Source organism: Pteropus vampyrus, unplaced genomic scaffold (assembly GCF_000151845.1).
Source record: "Pteropus vampyrus isolate Shadow unplaced genomic scaffold, Pvam_2.0 Scaffold509, whole genome shotgun sequence".
In the NCBI taxonomy this organism is placed as follows: domain Eukaryota; kingdom Metazoa; phylum Chordata; class Mammalia; order Chiroptera; family Pteropodidae; genus Pteropus; species Pteropus vampyrus.
The window spans coordinates 1,964,429-1,983,265 of record NW_011889290.1 but is presented as its reverse complement, the minus strand read 5'-3'; the positions used below and the strand labels follow the sequence as shown (position 1 = coordinate 1,983,265).

The 18,837-nt window shown below is 32.9% G+C and overlaps 1 protein-coding gene across 7 annotated transcripts in view; it reads left to right on the top strand.

Annotated features, from left to right (window-relative positions):
• Positions 1–18,837, top strand: part of GMDS (GDP-mannose 4,6-dehydratase) — a 602,961-nt gene that overhangs the window by 212,216 nt on the left and 371,908 nt on the right. For 5 of the 7 annotated variants that reach the window (XM_023524913.1, XM_023524912.1, XM_023524915.1 and 2 more), the window contains exon 5: positions 7,319–7,408. The exons of the other annotated variants lie outside the window; for them this stretch is intronic. In XM_023524913.1, coding sequence (XP_023380681.1) covers positions 7,319–7,408 — 90 coding nt within the window. The remainder of the gene's footprint in view (positions 1–7,318; positions 7,409–18,837) is intronic. 7 annotated transcript variants of the gene reach the window in all.

Genomic DNA, 18,837 nt, shown 5'->3' with positions numbered 1-18,837 from the left:
ATCCACATTTTAGTGAAACACTTTACAACAGTTTTACTATGTTTGTCTAATGCACACTGCCTCGTTTGGCGCCAATACGTATTTTGGCAAATGTGCTACTTTTACAAAATATCTATTACTTTCTCCATCAGAAAGTAATGGTTCCAAGGGAACTGTTACAGTGAGTCTTATAAAAATTCTTCTCTGCACACATGTCATCGATCCCTGGAGAGTATTAGGGCCTTTGAGACTTATTGTGGTCAAGTCTATTGTACAAACTCTGCTTGCTTCATATCCTTGGGGAAATTTTAGATAAGAAAGCATTTTATATGCATTTTATATATGGAGCAAAGTCCATGTAAAAGAGAGATTGGGGCAACATTTGAAGTTGTGTGTCCTCTCTTAACCTCTCTCTACAAGTTCTCAGATACTGAAAGGAGAACAGCAAAGGGTCAAGATGGCAGACTAGGTAAACACTGTGTTCTCTTCCTCCCATGACCACATCAAAATTACAACTAAATTACAGAACAACCAACACTGAGTACTGCCTGAAGACTAACTGAACATAATCCCCATAACTAAGAATTTAAAGAAGAAGCCACATTGAGACTGGTCTATCCGTTTTTCCACCTATTCTCATCAACCCATCTTACTTTTTTATAATTCAGAGTAGGTTACTAACATATATTTTACCATACATTTCATGTGTTTGAGTTTCAAAATTTTTTATGTCAAATTTATATACAATGACCCAAAGCCTATGGAAATATGAAATATCACCTTATGCTCTTTTTCAGTCAGTCCCTCCTCCATCTCTCCAGAGACAACATCTATTCTGATTTTCTTTCACCATAGATTTACCTGTTCCAGAACTTCACATAAATGGAGTCAAATAATGTTTATTCTTTTGTGTCTGGCTTCCTTTACTTGTAATATTTTGGGGATTTGTTTATATGGTTGTATGTATCGATAATGGTCCCTGTTTACTGCTGAATAGTAGTCCATTGTACAAAATACCATGTTCTTTTTAGTCATTCACCTGTTGGACACCTGAACTATTTTTAGTTTTCGGCTATTACAAATAAAGCTTCCATAAATGTTTTCATATTAAAAATACAGCAACATATCATTTAGGTGCTTTACAAGGACCAAATTAAACTGCCTTAGTCATCTTTTTCTCAGCTTTCACACTTCACAAATTTGACACAGGTATTCCCACATACCATCCTCACAAATACTTTAAGAAGTATTTGGGAATATATTTATTCTTGTTCACTCTCTACTTTGAAATCATATTTTAAAAAAATCCAGACCACAAAAACAGACTCTTGTGGAGGAGATGGACAGTAGCCAACAGTAATAGGGAGGTCTTGCCTGGTGTACAGAAAGTGCAATTGGAATAACTTAGAGTTTGTCATGGTCCCTTTGTGAGCATCCCATTTCCTTCCTCCTTTAACCTGTCCACCTGCCTGGACTGTCTTTATGATACTTGTTATCTCATGCGGGAGAAACACAGCTAAACAGGTAGATAAAATACATGCAATCTGCTTTTTAATAGAGGTTTGACCAGGGCCAGATTAAAATCCTGAAGGGACCTCTGAAGCATGGAAAATAGTATTTTATGCTGTCTCCTCTATACCCCAATATGTAATTTAAAGTGACACAAAAATTAAAATCATGCTGAAATTAAAGTAACTTATTTAAAATATTTCTTTGAAATATTTTGATGTCAAAATTCTAGATGGGATAACATGTGGAACCTCAGGCATCTACTTATTCAGTCTGTTATGTGATCTTGACATAAGTCTTGTAGAATGAGCAAGTTGTGTTTTCCAGTTTTATAAAATTCGCCACTCACATTGTATAGAGAGATTGGGCTGAATTGAAGGTGCAATTTGTAATCTGGTCTCTCTTCATCATCAGGACAGTTCTTGGAAATCATCAGTTTTTTGGACAACTTGTAATGAGTTTTTGCTAGGTAGGTAATTTATCTGCTTTTGCATGATTCTTAGTTGAGGTGCTAAGAAACAGCAAAAGCCCCAAGGATTATCAGTAGATGATGAGAAGGAATATGAGGGTATCAGAGACGGGGCGAGTCGACAAATTGGGCAGTCATCAGCTGAGTAATTAAATAAGGATTGTAATTAATTTTATTGTAGTTGAAAAATATCTGATTAGGGTAGGGTATGGGGAGGAAGACAGAGAGATGGAAGAAGTCTAAAGGTGATAGCCAAAATTAAATTTAAATTAGTATTTGTTAGAATATTGATTGGAGTTATTTTGTGTCTTAAAGGAGATCAAACTTTAACAAAATGCTTTACATGTATTAAACATTACAATAAAATATTTTTTAAAATCGTATGGTAAAGATCTCAAGAAATCTCTGCCTGATTATTTCCTTTGGTTTAAAAAAAAATCTCACAGCAAAGCCATCTTATCCTGCATAATTATCCTCATAAACCTCTAAAGTATGCTTCTCTTCCAAAAGATTATTGGCGTTGATCCTGGCATACAGTCATCACATCAGTAATTACAGCTCTTAACTGGAATATAGTAATCAGTATTTACTAGCCTCTATTATGAATACATAAATCATTTAATAAAATGGTAGGTGGACTTATTACTTGTCATTTTGTTTATGTTAGGCATTCTCTGCAGGTATTCCACATGAAAGTTAAAGCAGTTTGAGGCTCTTTTTGTAGATTGTGCTTATCATTAATAGAAAGCAGCATGTGTGCATCCTGCAAACCCATTTCCTTATTTAAAGTGGGCATCCTTCCTTTCTGAGATGTGCTTCCTCTTTTATTACAGGACTAAAGACCAAGCCTTTGTAAACCCTTAAAGGCACATCCCTTCCAAATGACCTTTTGTCCTGGGCTACTAAGATGTATTGTTTAGTCCACTCAGAATTACATGGGGTGTCCTAGGAATTTTTGTTTTGGTTAATTAAATTTGGAAATGTGTCATTTTTTTTTCCTATTTAAAGCATAAATGAAAGTCCAGTCAAATTGATTTTCGAGTTCTGGTAGAAGAGATAATTGCAGAGGGTAAATGATTTAGAATTTAAAAATATGTGTACCTTTTCTCCACTAAGAACTTGAAACATAAAATTTTAACTTAAGTTACTCTCTTGTCTGTGCCGCTTTTCACTTATAAGGGTGTTTTATATCCAATATCTATGTCACATGCTGAACAAATTATACTAACCTGAATGAGACTCTGTTTGAATGAAAGTAGTCTTTTTATATTTAAAAATATTTGTTAAGGGAAGCTAAAATAGAGATCTACAGCAGAACTTATTAAAATATGTAAGATATTGTTTTACCAGTCAGACCTCTTTAACTGGGCCCTTTTTAGTAGCTGTCTTTAAGAGGTATTTTTTTTTTTTTGCCAGTAATTCTATGTTTTCCTTAAATATTCAAAGTTTTTAAAAACCTTCGCTTAAAGAAGTATAGAGACTAGAATTTTTCTGAGTCCAAAAGTGTAGAAGAAAAGGACACTGCGGCGGTAATAAGTTCATTTAGTTGTTATCACTACAGAAAGCCAATTTGATTATGCAGATAATTTCCTGAAGTTTTCACTTTTCACTTATAAAATCCGTTTTTAATAAAAAGTACGTTTCATAAACTTTATGAAACATAACTTTATGACTTGTTAAGTCTGTATTATGACATGCCATTTACCTTATTTTCCAATAACTATCATCTACTCTGCTGTCCTCTGATTTCCTTACATTTGTTTCTGGAAGAATCCTCTTTTATTTGCCTCTTTTATTTTGTTCTGATGTCAGTAAATACTGTTTTTGGTTTGTACTAATATGTGAAATATACTTATTATGTTGATCATTCTTATTCCAGTGCCTAACAGAATAACCCCCTCTATGTCTGCATATCTTATCTATCCAAGTAGAATCATCTTTTTCAATCTCCACTTTAAGAAAAATCACCTAAGCTCCCTTTTGAGAATACTAGAAATCAAAGGAGAAGAAAAAAAAAAAACCCTGCACTTCAGAGCTTTCTACCTGTTAATCTCCCTGTATAGTCTGCCTTTTGTTCCTCCCTTCACCTTCACTTGTTCTCTCCACACAGCAGAGCTGACCTAGATAAATTCCTTGCTCAACATTCGCCCAGTCCTTCCTCAGCCTTGCCCAGTGCCCTACGTTTTCCTCACAAACGCTGTTCTTCTTTTCATTAAGCCAGAACGCCTCAACTTCAGAAGGACCTACAAGGATCATCTCATGAAGTCATTTTAGAATTCTCTTGATTTATACTATATTCTCTGGTTTCAGCTCCTAGTTTACCATGATGTTTTTGCTTACATTTTTGTTAATGTGTATTCCATAGTTTCTAGGGCCGTTGTTCATTTTTGATCTGTTTTTCTTTGACTTTATTACTGTCATTTCTTATATGGTCCATAGTCTTCATTGGAAAAATTTATTGACTAATTTGCTAGTTCTTGATTTCATCCACATTCAATAAATTAATGAAGATGTTACTATCCATTTTATAAGTAACTAATTTAGACTTGACTAATATGTACTAACATCCCACTTAATCTGGTGGTCAGGTAGTTGACTGCATCATCCACCAACACTGGATCTATTAAGTTCACTTGCAATGTATTCATAAGCATCATCAAAACCAATCCTTCTGAAGAATTCCTAGGAAATACTGAGTAGTTATGAGCAGTTTAGGAAATATTAATGCTAAAATAAAACATTTTTTCTGATAACATGTACAAATCATACAAAGAACAAAACTGACTTCCACAATAAGTTTCTACCAATGTTGTAGAAAATAAAAATGACTACTCCAGATGCTGGTGGTTTTGAATAGCATATTCTCATTTACCAAGAAAAAATTGTCTACACATTAATATTTAACCTTTTTATGTTTCATGTATAAATTGCAAAGGTCTTTTCGAATGACTTTGCGTTTGAAAAAGTCCTTATGATCCTCTTCATAAACTCACAATGCATACTGAAGATGTTTGGATTAGGGCTAGAAAAATGATGCCAGCAATCGGCAAAGGAGCTAATGGAGCCTAATGAATGCGGAGTGAAGGTGTGTGCTTGGGAACCAAGGCCTTCTGAGTTTGAATTGAGAGAAGTTGGGAGGTTTTTTGCACTCCGAGATAGAGAGCCACATAGCCAGAAGAAAGCCCAAGGAATCCGTGGCCCAAGACCTGGTCCTCGTCCTTAGACCTTGCTTTGCCTTTTGAGCACTGTTTTGTTTTGGGCAGCTAAGCGGTGCTAATTGAACTTAAATTGATTGTTCTGAGGGTTAAACCTTTTACATTAAAAAAGAAAAAAAACTTGAGCAAAACGTGCAAAGCAATTTTAAAATTAATTTTAAAAGTTATTTTATGTCAAAAATTCTAAGGACCACATAGTTTAAAAACTTTTTTTTAAAGATAGCATTTTAGAATAAGGGAGACTTGATAATTTAACATGTGACTAGTAAAATCTTCTTTACAGAGATGGTTATTCATTCAAGCAAGCATTATTTTCAGCATAGCTTTGTTAGGATTAAAAATGAACTTGCCCATCTTTTTGTTTTTCACTTTCCAAATACTAAGTTCACTTTGAAATGTATTTTCACATTGCCAGAAAACATCTTTATCTGGCAACTGGCTACATGGAATGCATCTTTATTCATTTTGAATGATCATTCATTCATTCATTCATTCATTTATAGATCCAAAGGTTAAGGTACAAGATAGAAAGTACTTTCTTTTAAGCCAGCATAGTCATTACTCATGTGATATGTTAGTTGAATTTACTTGGCTAATAACAGCTTGTATAAAGTTAAATAAACACTTGACATTTTTTCAGATACAAAAAGAAATCCTCGTGTATGTGTGTGTCTGCATTTGTATGTGCACATACACATGCTTTAAGAGTTCTAAATATTTTCAGTAGGCTCTAAGCTCCTTAAATGGCCATTTTATCCTGGCCATTTAATAAGCACTCATTAAATATCCCTCCCTCTCACACACTCCTCACCCCATCAGATTTACAGAGCTGATAGTTTTTGAATTCTTCCAATCTTTTTTTTTAAGACCTTAGTTTGTAGGTTTAGCAATATGTGAATACAAATGGAAACAAATTAGATTTCTTTTCAAAATTAAAACAATCAATTTTAATATCTTCTACTTTCTTTGGTTACTTTTTCTGTTTCTTCTTCAATTGAGTTGTTAAGCTCATTTGTCTTTTTTTCCTAAATAATTGTATTGAAGATTACAATCTCACAAAGTTTTAAAATCTCTCACTATCACTGTGGATTTATCTGTTTTTCCTTGTTTATGATGTTCATATCTTTTTGATGGCTGATGATTCTGAGTGAAAGCAAAAAAGGATTAATATTACCGAAACACCTTTCTTTTTTAAAGTAGCTGTTTGGGATTTCTTTTTCTGTTCCTTATATTTTCAACCATTTCATTCATTGTCTTTTTGTTTGCAGCATGTACTTATAAAACATAATTAGGCATTTCCTTTTTGTAACTTCAGTTTTATTGTTTATCACTTTTATCGAGAATTTAATGTTTCATTTATTGTTATTACTGATATATAGTTGCTTATTTCAATGTCATTAATGTGTTTTGTACCTTTTTGCTTCTTTTTTCGATTCTTGGCCTACGTTAGTTTCAAATTTTTATTTTTCTTCAGTTGCTGGTTTAGAAGTTATACTTCCCATTTGTATTCTTTTTGCTGTTATGCTCAGTTTTAAGGCATATACTTTATAAAGTCTAAACCTAATTAATAGTTTTCACTGCCTACTCAGAACATTTTAAGTGTAATATGCTGCTTCCCATACTCAAATTATTGTCCAGTAATTTAATACTGCCCTGTTTGCAGATCTTCTGAATTAATAATTATTATTGTTTTTTTTAATATAACTTGCAATTGTTTAGATTTATCCATATGTTTACCAATTTATTTACTCACCCTTACTTCTTGCATCCTGTTCCTATTTTTTGAGTTTAAGTTTCTTCTTGTTAAAGTAGGTCCTTTAGTGGTAGTTTCAGTGAAGTTGTGTTATAAACTCCTACTTTTGTCTGAAAATGTCTTAATTTTGCCTGCACTCTTGAATGGTGGTATTGCTAGTTTTTGAATAGTTTTGTCTATTTTTCATCTTATCCATTCACACCTTTAATTATTATTTTACTAACTATTTTGGAATTTCTGTTTAGTGCTTTCTTTAAAATCTACCTTTTTTTTTTATTGGTGGCTTTACTTCCTTATTTTACCTCTTTGAATATTTCAAATGTGCTTATCTTAGAAAATCTTTTATATTCTTATTTTTCACCTTTGGAGTGAAAATTTTTCTGTGTGTTGCAGCTCTGCTTTCTGTGGAATGTTTCTGTAACCTGCGCTACAGGAGGGTCTCTGAAGAGGGGTTTCACCTTTACTGCTGCCAGTGCTCTACAGGTTTCACCATTTTCCACTAAGTTTTTATGTTTTGAATTTTGAAAATTATAGCACAGAACAGTCTGTTTATCCAACAAATAGTTATCATGAGGAAGAGACAAAAGTTCTGTCCTTTTGTAATTTGTATCCACACTAATTAGTCCATATACATATAAAAATGACAAGAGAAGCTTTATTCTGAAGTCTAAATAAAAATGAATTTAATTTGATAGCCTAAGTACATATTTCGGTAGCTGCCACTATTTTAAATGTTAGTATAATTTACATGTGACTTTGCATATAGTTTTCAATACAATTTAAAATGAAATTCAACTCAGCTGTTTGAAAAATGCCTGAAACACCTCTAGGAACACAGTTTGACAATCACTCACCTAAGATTCTAGGACCTAGTTAATATTGCCTGGCATGATTTCTAAGTAGGCTCAGGATCTGTGTATTTAAGGAAATAAATTATAGAAGTGGATTATAAATAATTTTTAAAGAAACCTCTTAATTATATGTTAAGAGCACATAGTTCTTAAAAGACAAATGCCTGAATAGGGTTATTATTTCTCAGAAGGAAAGCTGGTTAGAATTTTGGGGATTCTCTTAGTGTATTCTAAAGCTTCAGAATTGTTTATGATGCTTTCTAATTGATTGACACATTATTTAGATATAAAGTAAAATCTTATCTTTTTTTGGAATGTTTTTCTCACAGATAGTCAAATATACAGTGAAATTAAAAAATACATGTATCAGCCTAAAATGTTTCTGTGCACCAGCACCTATGGTAGATACATAATAACAAATATTGTGTAGCTAAGAAGCTGAGTTTTATACTGCGTTAAATGTGGTTGTGATTTTCATTTTGTAATCTACATAATTGCTAGCAGATTTAACAAGTGATATCATTTGTGATTTTTCCTTTCCTTTTAAAATTTAAATTTTAAAAACAATCGAAGCTCTGTATTATTTTACATAATGTATGTCATCACTATACTACTTTTTATATTGTGAATCTCAAAAAATACAGAATACCAGAAAAATGCCACAAAAATTATTACTTTTTTTCTGTTAGGGATCAAGAGCTATGCTTTCTATGCAGGTGTCATATTTACATTTAGTATCTTGAAGGTTTCCTCTTCATACTCTGGCTGATTTATTTGCTTTCTATTTTTTTCAGCCTCCCCTTCCCCCAATGAAATTTTTAAAGAAATTTTGCTCCACTTTGGTTTCTTTAGACTTTTATGTTCCCTATCTTTTTGGCTTTGCATCTTCCTGGTTTTGGTATAGTATACATGTGTTGTTTGTATCATCTTTCCATATTCTGTTGCCAAGCTAGGTTTAGGGAGGCTGTTAGGCCATTAAATAGATATGAAACTCGTTTCAATGAAAAGCATTTCCTCATCCTCAAGTTCAGCTTTTCTCATCCTTTGGCTTAATAGGATTACAAAAAGGCCATTTGATGTTGGGCTTGCTATGTTAGCGATTTAATGATGTTGAGAAAGAGGCAGTGGCCAAGTCTTAATGAGACTGTCATTTCACAATCTCTAAATCAAGATGGTACAGCTGAGGAAGTCTGGCTCCTTGACACCTCACCAGCTGGGTGTTATATGCGTTGTTATTGTCACCTGACAGTGTGACTAGAGCTCCAGAGTGCAAACTGCGTGGTGTGATGCAGTGGGGAGCTGTTTCTTGAATGGGTGGGGATGGGAACTTAGTGGATATATAACTATGTTCTACCCTTCCAAGATGCTAATACCTTCATTGCCTTATATCTGGGACTAGAGTTTTAGGAATTCAAGTTAAGATACTCCCTAGAGTCTTTCTTACACATTATTTTTTAGCTCTTTTCCTCTTTATAGCTTTAATTCTGTATTTACTGTTTCTAGAGACTGAATCCTTGAGTTTTTGGACTCAGACTTTACAAAGTCACTTTATGTCTGTTGATTGTTAGGAATAAGGCACCATGGTCTCTTAGTCTGCTAATTTAATATTTTAATGGTTTTAAGACCACTACAACCTAGCGTCTTAGCTGTTGATCACTACTGTTATTATTTTAGATAGTAGGTAGTTAACTTTTTTTTTTCTTTTTTGTTGTATTCCTAAATTTTAAGTTAGTAGATAAAGAAGGTATTTGGATCCTTGAAGTGGCTGGTTATAAATAGACCGGAAAATAGCAACAAGCTGGGCTGCTGCTTCACTAATGGTCCCTTTCAAATACTTAAAAGCAAATGATTCATCAAATAGAATCACTAAAAGCAGAAACCTGCCAATTTGTAGAATTTGACTCCTCTTAATCAGAATAAGGCAACAGGATGTTGAGTTCCTGCTCTGCACCTGATTAAAGCCAAATGCACAGGGAACAGCTGGCAAAGGAGGAAGCACAAGACCATCTCAGCTGGGGGTAGAAGAGCTAAAGAAATGTAGAGGAAAAATGATTTTTTAGAGCCTTTCACATTTGTTTTATTTTTCCAGATATGCTTAGTAGATAAACACATATTCAATCTTAGCCTTTACAGTTTTTAAAGTAACATTCCATCTGTGATTTAAGGAAAACAAATATGTCTTTGTATGTTTTAAGCAAAATTTCTTCCTATGTGAGTAGATGTGTTATTTTCAGATAATTCTGTTACCATCCTAATTTAGCAGATTTTCTCTTTAAGCATTTATTGTAGCTATTAAAAGGGTCATTTTTTAAATATTAATGATTTTTCCCATTGAATTTCTATTAAATGTTCTTTCCATTAAGGGGCTCTCTGATGATTTTGATTTTTAAATAGTATATACATCTGAATTCATTGTGGTATTTTCTTATGATTATTAAATCATTGTAAAATGTATTACCTATAATTATTTTAATATTTTGACAAAGTTAAGCTAAAACTCTGTGTCCCTAAAAATAACTTAAAAAAAAAATTAGAGGCATTCTAAATAGTAGAACCATGAAAGTATTTAAAAATAAGACTTTTCATATTATTTTAGTTTCTAAATCTTGATGTTTAGTATTCTGTATTTTATCTCTGATAATTGGTATATAAATGTGTACATTTATAGTATTTTCCCCTAAATTATACCCTTCAGACATATATATAGAGTGTTGACATGTATAAATAATGCCTATAAAACCTCACAAATCATTTTTATGTATAGTTATATCATTCCCAAGGGAAATTTCTCAAAATATAATTTTCTTGGGATAAATATCATAAATATGTATAGTATCAGTCAGATGAACAAACTCAGCAATTTTCTAGACTTTTGCCAGTTTAAGATTTAGATGAAACTTGTAATTTAAAATATCAAGAACCAGATAAAGACTTCACAAGAAAAACATATCAATATTTCTTTTGAATAGATGCAAAAATCCTGGACAAGGTATTCACAGACTAAATCCAGCAGATATAAAGAGGATTATACCATGACCAAGTGAGACTTAGCACAGGAATGCAAAGTTGGTTTAACATACAAAATTTGATTAATGTTTTACGGCATATCAATAGAAAAAAGGACAAAAATCACATAGTATTCCCAAAAGACAAACAAGAAACTTGAAATTTGAAAAACTCCAACTCTTTTTTTATGATGTAACACTAAACAAACTAGGAATAGAAGAGAACTTACTCAACCTGACAAAAGACATCTACATTAAACCCACAGCTAACATTATACTTAATAGTAAAAGAATGGATGCTTTCCCAGTAAGATAAGGAATAAGAAAAGATTGTGGGCTCTCTTCACTTCTATTCAATATTGTGCTGGAGGTTCAAGCCAGAGTAATTAGGCAAGAAAAAGAAATAAGAGACTGCAATGCAAGAAGTAAATTCTCTCCTTTAGCAGATGACATAATCTTATATTGTATATAGATAACCCTAAGGGATACAGTAAAAAATTATTAGAGCTAATAAATGAGTTCAGGGAAGATTCAGGATACAAGATCAATATACAGAAATCAATGGTGTGTTTACACCTTGTTAGTAGCCAATAAATACATGAAAACATCATTAACCATCAGAGAAATGCAAATAATAACCACAGTGAAATGCCACTTTAAACCTACTAAGATGTCTGTAATCAAAAAAAATAGATAATACCAAGTGCTTGTGAGGATGTAGAGAAATCGGAACCCTTATATACTGCTGTGGGTCATGTACAGCAGAGCAGCTCTATCTACTTTGTTTTGTTTTGTTTTTAATTTTTTTGTGACAACATTAGCATATTTCACTTTTCTTTTAGCATTTTTTATTTATACAATGCAGTGTTACCAACCAAAATTACCATGTTATACATTAAATCCTCTGACCTTATTCATTTTATAGCAGAAATTATGTCCTTTTTACCAACCTCTCCCTATATTTCTCACCACTGCCAAGCCCCTGGCAACCACTTTTACTCTCTGTTTCTGTGAGTTTTATTTTTATTTAGATTTCACATGTAGGGTGAGACCTTGCAGTATTTGTCTTTCCTTGTCCGACTAATCTTACTTAGCATAATGCCCTCAAGGTCCATCCATGTTGTTGCAAATGGTAAGATTTCCTTTTGTCTCATGACTGAATAATGTTCCATTGCGTGTATGAATTTATCTGTCTTATGTCTATTCATTCATCTGTTGATAGATATTTAGGTTGTTTCCATATCTTGGCTATAGTGAATTAATGCTTCAGTGAACATGGGAGTGCAGATATCTCTTTGACATGCTGTTTTATTTCTTTTGGGTATATACCTAAAAGTGGGATTGCTGGATCATATGGTCGTTCGTTCGTTCGTTCATTCGTTCTATCTATCATCTATCTATCTATCTATCTATTTATTTATTTTTTATTATGGTGACATTGGTTAACAAAATCTAGTAACTTTCAGGTGTACAATTGAACAGTAAGGCATATATATATATATATATATATGTATATGTATATATTATATATTGCATTGTGTTTTATTTTAAATTTTTTGAGGCATTTTCATACTGTTTTTCATAGTGGCTGCACCAATTTATATTTCTACCAACAGTGTACAGTGTTGGTTGCCTTTTCTCCACATCTTTGCTAACACTTGTCTCTCTTGTCTTTTGATGACAGCGATTCTAACAGATGTGAGGTGATAGATTATTGTGATTTTGATTTTCATTTTTCTCATCTCATTTGTGATGTTGAGTATCTTTTGTGAAGCTGTTGGCTATTTGTATGCCTTCTTTGGAAAATAGTTTATTGGTTGGTTCTTCAGTCCATTTTTTAAAAGTGTTGTTTGTGTGTATGTGCATGTGTTTTCTTTTTTTTTGTTTGTTTTATTTTTGTTTGTTTTTGCTCTTGGTTTGTGTGTGTTCTTTATATATTTTTGGATATTAACCATTTATCAGATATATGATTTATAAATATTTTCTCCAATTCTATAAGTTGTCTTTTCATTTTATTGATGGTTTCCTTTGCTTTACAGAAGCGTTTTAGCTTGATATAGTTTCACTTGTTTATTCTTGCTTTTTTTACTTTGCTTTTGGTGTCAAATCCAAAAATTATTGCCAAGACCGATGTCAAGAGTATTACCACCTATGTTTTCTCTAAGAAATTTTACAGTTTCAGGTCTTAAATTTAAGTCTTTAATCCATTTTGAGTTGATTTTTGTGTATGGTGTAAGATAAGTGTCCAGTTTTATTCTTTTGTGTGTTGATTTTCTTTGGGCTCTCTTTTCTGGTCCATTGATCTTTGTGTCTGTTCTTATTACAATAACATACTGCTTTGGTTACTGTGGATTTGCAATACAGTTCAAAATCAGGAAGCGTGGTACCTCTAGCTTTGTTCTTCTGTTTTCAGGATTGCTTTGGCTATTCTTATGGTTTCATTCAAATTTTGGGATTTTTTTTTCTATTTCTGTGAGAAATGTGATTGGAATTTAGAGAGTGATGGCATTGGATTTAGACTGATTTGGGTACTATAAATATTTTAACAATATTAATTTTTTGAATCCATAAGCATGGACTATCTTTCCATTTATTTTTGTCATTCGTCCTTAATTTCTTTCATTAATGTCTTACAGTTTTCAGTGTATAGATCTTTCACTTCCTATTCTTTTTGATGTAATTTTAAATGGGATTGTTTTCTTAATTTTTTTTTCTGATAGTTTGTTGTTAGTGCATAGACATACAAAAATATTTGGTTTTAGGATACAAAAAGCAATGTGTAAAAGTAAGGATACAGAAGCAGGATACAAAAGCAATATATAAAAGTAAGTTTATCATGCTGCTAGTTCAAGAGATAAAAATTCCTATACTCAGTAACAGAGATCCTTCTTTTCAGTTTGATATCTATGTGATGGCATTTATTTGTTTATGGGCTAGTGACTTCTCTGATTTGAAATGTCCTGCTCATGATTTTCTTCTGCTGTAGGCCTTGATATATATTCATATTCCTATGTATATCTTCACTTCATCTCTCAATACAATGAAAAACCCCAATATGTTTCTTAAAATTATTCAGAACATTTTGAAAAACTGAGATCACACCGACTGTTTTTCTATATCTTCTTCATCTTGGAGTCTGGTGATTACTTTCTTATATTAAATGGTGATGTTCTGTGTTTATATGCATCTATGAGATGTCTAAAGCTGCCAGTTTCCACACCATGATTTTAAAGTCATGATGGACAACAGGATGAAATGTTTTTTGTTTTTGTTTTTTAATTATATAAAAAAATTCATGGTAAGTTGTGGAAAATCAGACAATTGAGGGGGAAAAAGCCATCTATTAATTAGTTCATATATTTACCCAGCCCTCATCTTTTAGATGATTAACGAGCTTTCTTAGCTATGAACACAGTTACAGGGTACTGTTTAAAATCAATGATACAGACAGAATCGAAAGATTCTCTGGGCTCAGGTCTAACACATTTGTGAACATATCCCCTCTGCCTTTTTAAAAACATATCTGTGTGGCATTGCAAAAAGTTCCCGTGATTTCAAATCGGAAGTCTTGGAGTCTACTCTGGCTTTGCCAGCAATTGGTTATAAGGTTCCCAGGCAGGCCCCACCTGTCAAATTTCTGATTCACTGGAGGCCTAGTTGGAGCCCTTGGGAAGGGCTGTGTATATATTCATTTAGATAGAGGGGTGTGTGTGTGTGTGTGTGTGTGTGTGTGTGTGTGTGTGTGTGTAAATAAAATGTCCTTCCCCTGTTGAGATTTGAGCTGGCCATTTCTTATCTATGGTTTCATTGAATGACTGTCAATGAGGAAATACAGAGTATAGAGTCCTCAGCATGTGTAAATGAACATATGGGAAGTTAAATTTGGGAATAAAAAGCCCAAAATGTGTTTCCAGATGTGCATGTTTGGTCAAGAAGTGGCACGAAATACAAAATTAACCATTTTCCTTATTTATCAAATTAGAATAATAATACCCCTTTTACTGGGTTATTGTAAAGATTAAATGATATACTTGATGTAAAATAATGACAGTAATAACAGCTTACATTTTAATCTTGCTTCCTATTTTTATTTTTACAAACTTGGTTACCAGTCCAGCAACTTGCTTTTCATGTAGCAATTAGTGAAGCAAATGAGATAGAAAACAGAAACCCATGCATAAAACCGGGAAATGAGGGTATCTAACACACTGAGGTGAGCACAGTGGAGGGGCTTGATGTGTATGCCTTGGGGCTCATGCCTAGACCTGTTTAGGAGCTGAAAGAACTTCTGGCAAGATTCATAGAAGGAGCATGAAGCACTAGCTTGTCTAAGATTCATTCAAGTAAAATATTTCGGTCATTTTTCTAAGTTGAGCCATTTTCTACTATCCTAGCCTATAGGTAAAGATCGTGAAAAATGCAAGCTAAGTTTCTTAATTTTTAGTCGTTATTTATAAGATATGCTTCTCTTTTTGTCCAGCATTATAGAATAATAGCATTTCAGTTACTTATCTACAAACTAAGTACTAAACTGACATTCAGCTCTAGTTATGAGTAGATGAGCAGGATTTGAAAGAGCCATGGGACATATTGATCAATATCAGCATATTCCAAAATATATTACATAACATATTAACTCCATAATTAGTGAAGGGAAAAACATATCATAGGTGAGTGTGAGAAATATTGGTTTAAAAAGTTATAAATCAAACTGTATTTTTAAATCAAGAATAAAGATAATCTCAGTAAGACTATTTGTATTTAGGAAAAATTATGTTGATAATAGTTTTCTACTGAAATTTAGTGCCAAGACAGTGTTTCTGCCTTATAAAGAACTTATATGCAACCTCTTAATCAAATAATGAGAAAGAATTATATGGTTTCTAATCTAGTTACTACATTTTATTTCTAAAGCATTTCAGATATAAATGAAGTATGAATTACAAATTTATATTTTGAAAAAGTATTTTGGAAATAAATGGAGTAGAAATTATAATTTTAATATATTCTGAAATTAAAATAATAAAACGAGGTCATAGTATATTTTCTTTGTAATTCATTACAATAAACATTTACATTTTGATATTTCATTTACAGATGAACCTGAAAAGATTTGTGTAACCAAATACCCAAGAAATGGGAACATACTCATTGGCACAGCTGAATTAACTGCTTTGCTGAGAATCCTACCATTATTTGAACATTTCCCTCCCAAAATCATCCATTTAACTTTGAAGAGCTAGATGTTTTCAACAGTGCAGATGACTTTGAACTTCAAAAGCCAAGAAATGAAACAAGTTAGGCCCTTTTATGAGAACACCAAGTAAATTTGAGAACATAGTAAGGAAACAGTACCAAGCTATATAATCTCACATCAAGAGAATATGAATGAAAAAACAGCAAGTAGCAAGGGGATGTTAATTAACTTAAAGGGTAAATTTCTTATAGAATTTTTCATTACACATAGCTGAGGGGATAATATTCTCCAGAGGTACATATGCTTAGAATTGTGAAAGAATCTTAGTTTTTAAATTAGGTGAAAGCTCATGGTTCTTTGTAATGGTACTGTTTGCTTTTGGTCTGGTGTTTCTTCGTGAAGAGTATACTTTGTATTCCCCACCAAAAAATTGTGTGTGTGTGTATTGAGGGTGTGGTTTCATGGGATAATTGCACCCCTGAGGGAATCTGAGACACTTCATTTCATACTGCAATTTCATACCTTGAAGCTGTCGAAGGATAGCTTACACAATTATTACACCCCATCAAAACTTGCTCAAATCAGTCTATGTAATTTTAAAGTAATTTGTTATTTTCTATTATATTTTTAAGAGTACAAAACTACTCTATATGAAACTTTCCTTTATCTTCTCAATTTTTCTCTACCTCTAGGATAATTTATAAGACAGGAAATTATATAACAGCAGACCGGTATTTTCCTCTTACATAAAACTTACAGTAAGCATATTGCTCAAAACACTTCTACATTTGAAGACAAAATATTTGCAGTATGCTCTGGAAATGTGTCTCCTAACTGCTTTGAACACTGTGATTGAAAACTGTGCATTTTGGATTCATGTAAATTAATTAAAGGCCAAAGTGATGTAATTTGTGATGACTGATTTATTTGGGGGGAAGTGAAATACCTTGCTAACTTTTTGGTTACAGAATGGAAAAGGTGGTGGAAAATTATTGGTGGGCAGACACAGTAGAATGATGTTGAAAGTGTGTTTTCAGTTAATATAGAGAATATATATAAATAAAACAAAATAAAGATACTATATCAAAATATTAATTTTTAGGTTTACCAATTAAATAAAAATTCTATTTTATGTCAATTGTTATAAAACGTATTGCTATGAATGGAGATTTAGAACCCAGTTCTTCACTGTTGAAGCCAATAGATTTGATGATTTCTACGTTTCTGTCAGTACAACTGGGTGAATGGTGGTGAGAGAAGTTCAGGCAGAGCTATTCTAATGGCAGCTGGATGTGCTTGTCTGGAGCTCAGATGATAGCTGAATTAGAGATGAGGATTTGCAAGTTATTAGTATATCGAGTGGTAATTGAAAGTGAAGAAATCAGTCTGAAAGAGTGAGGTCTATGGGGGCAAAAAAAAAAACGGTGGTGTCTGGGACTATCAAGAGTTAATAGTAAGGGCCTTTAGAAGTGATGAGGGAAGTAGGAGGAGAATTAGGAGTTGGTGGTGTTCAGAAACCAAGGGAAGGAGTGTATTTCAAGAAGCCTGGTACTTCAAAAAGATTGCCAAGTGGTGACGATCCAGCTGAGTTGGGAATCATCTGAGTTTGGTAGCCACATGTTAGAATTGCGTGCCAGTTGGTATATCTCTGGTTTTTTCTATGCGATCGAATACACTTGGTTTGGGATCAGAGAAGACCAATGGTTAGATTTGAATTGGATTAATGTAAGATTAAGAAAGTGAAGTATTGGCCCTGATAGAGTGAGTAGAATGATAGGCTACATGATTTAGGATTTCCTGAGTCTTCCAAAATTTCTGATAGATAATAAGCTGAAAAAACTGTTAAACTTGATTTTACATGTCAAAATGCCAGTTGATTTAGGATGTTAACTCCCATTTCTGTTCACTCTAAGCCACCTAAATTTGTCTTTCTTCTTTCTTTTAAAGAGTTGAAATCATAGAGGGGCAATTGTTTTCTGTGGGATAAATGGCCCTGATAGACTGACTCTGACGAGAATTTTCTTGCCTCTAGCTTAGACCATGCAGTTGAATTCCCTGAATCGTAGTGATTCTTAACATCTTGCACAAGGCCTTGTGTTTTGAGGTAATTTAAAACCTTATTAATCCAGGCCTAATTGAGTCAGGATTTGAGCAATTCCAGAACAGGGCTTATTAAAACTCACCGCAACAGTCTCTGAAAAAAAATTCCACTAAGCAAACTAATAGTGCAAACGAGACTTTAGCAAGAATGTTCAAACTACTTAAAACAGAACTTTGTTTATAAGCACCCGTAAGTACTTTCTAAGTACCTTAGAAGCTCTCACTTACTTATAAACTATCTATATACTCTTTGCAAATCACCGTTATCTAATTATTAAATCTGTGGATTGAAACTGTAAGATTTTATTAGTTTAATTCCAGTTGCTGTATTTTATAGACAGTTTTCAGCAGCAAATGTCAAACATTAGCTGAAATAATTTTCTAAAGAGCAGTATTAAATCCAAACACCAGAAACCCATTTAAAACTTCCTTGAAATTATGGTCTGTCTTTGTATTCTTTGCTATTTTATCCCACAGTTCTTATTTCTATCACTCTTGCACTTTCTCCACATAATTTTGAGAAATGTCAGTGGATGAAGTGTTCAGGATTTCTTTTCCTGTTCCAGGGTGACAGTACCAGAAGTCTAGAAGTTTGGTATCAGCCATGAAGCCCAGTACTATTTCGGAAAGCTGCAGTGAAAAACAATTTTGGACCAACCCTAGAGGGTACAGTCCATGTATCAAGTCCCCTGTGTCACAGCTCATGGGCCGTCACAGTTCCCTAGTATAATATCTGTTATCATTTGGAAGGACTTAAGA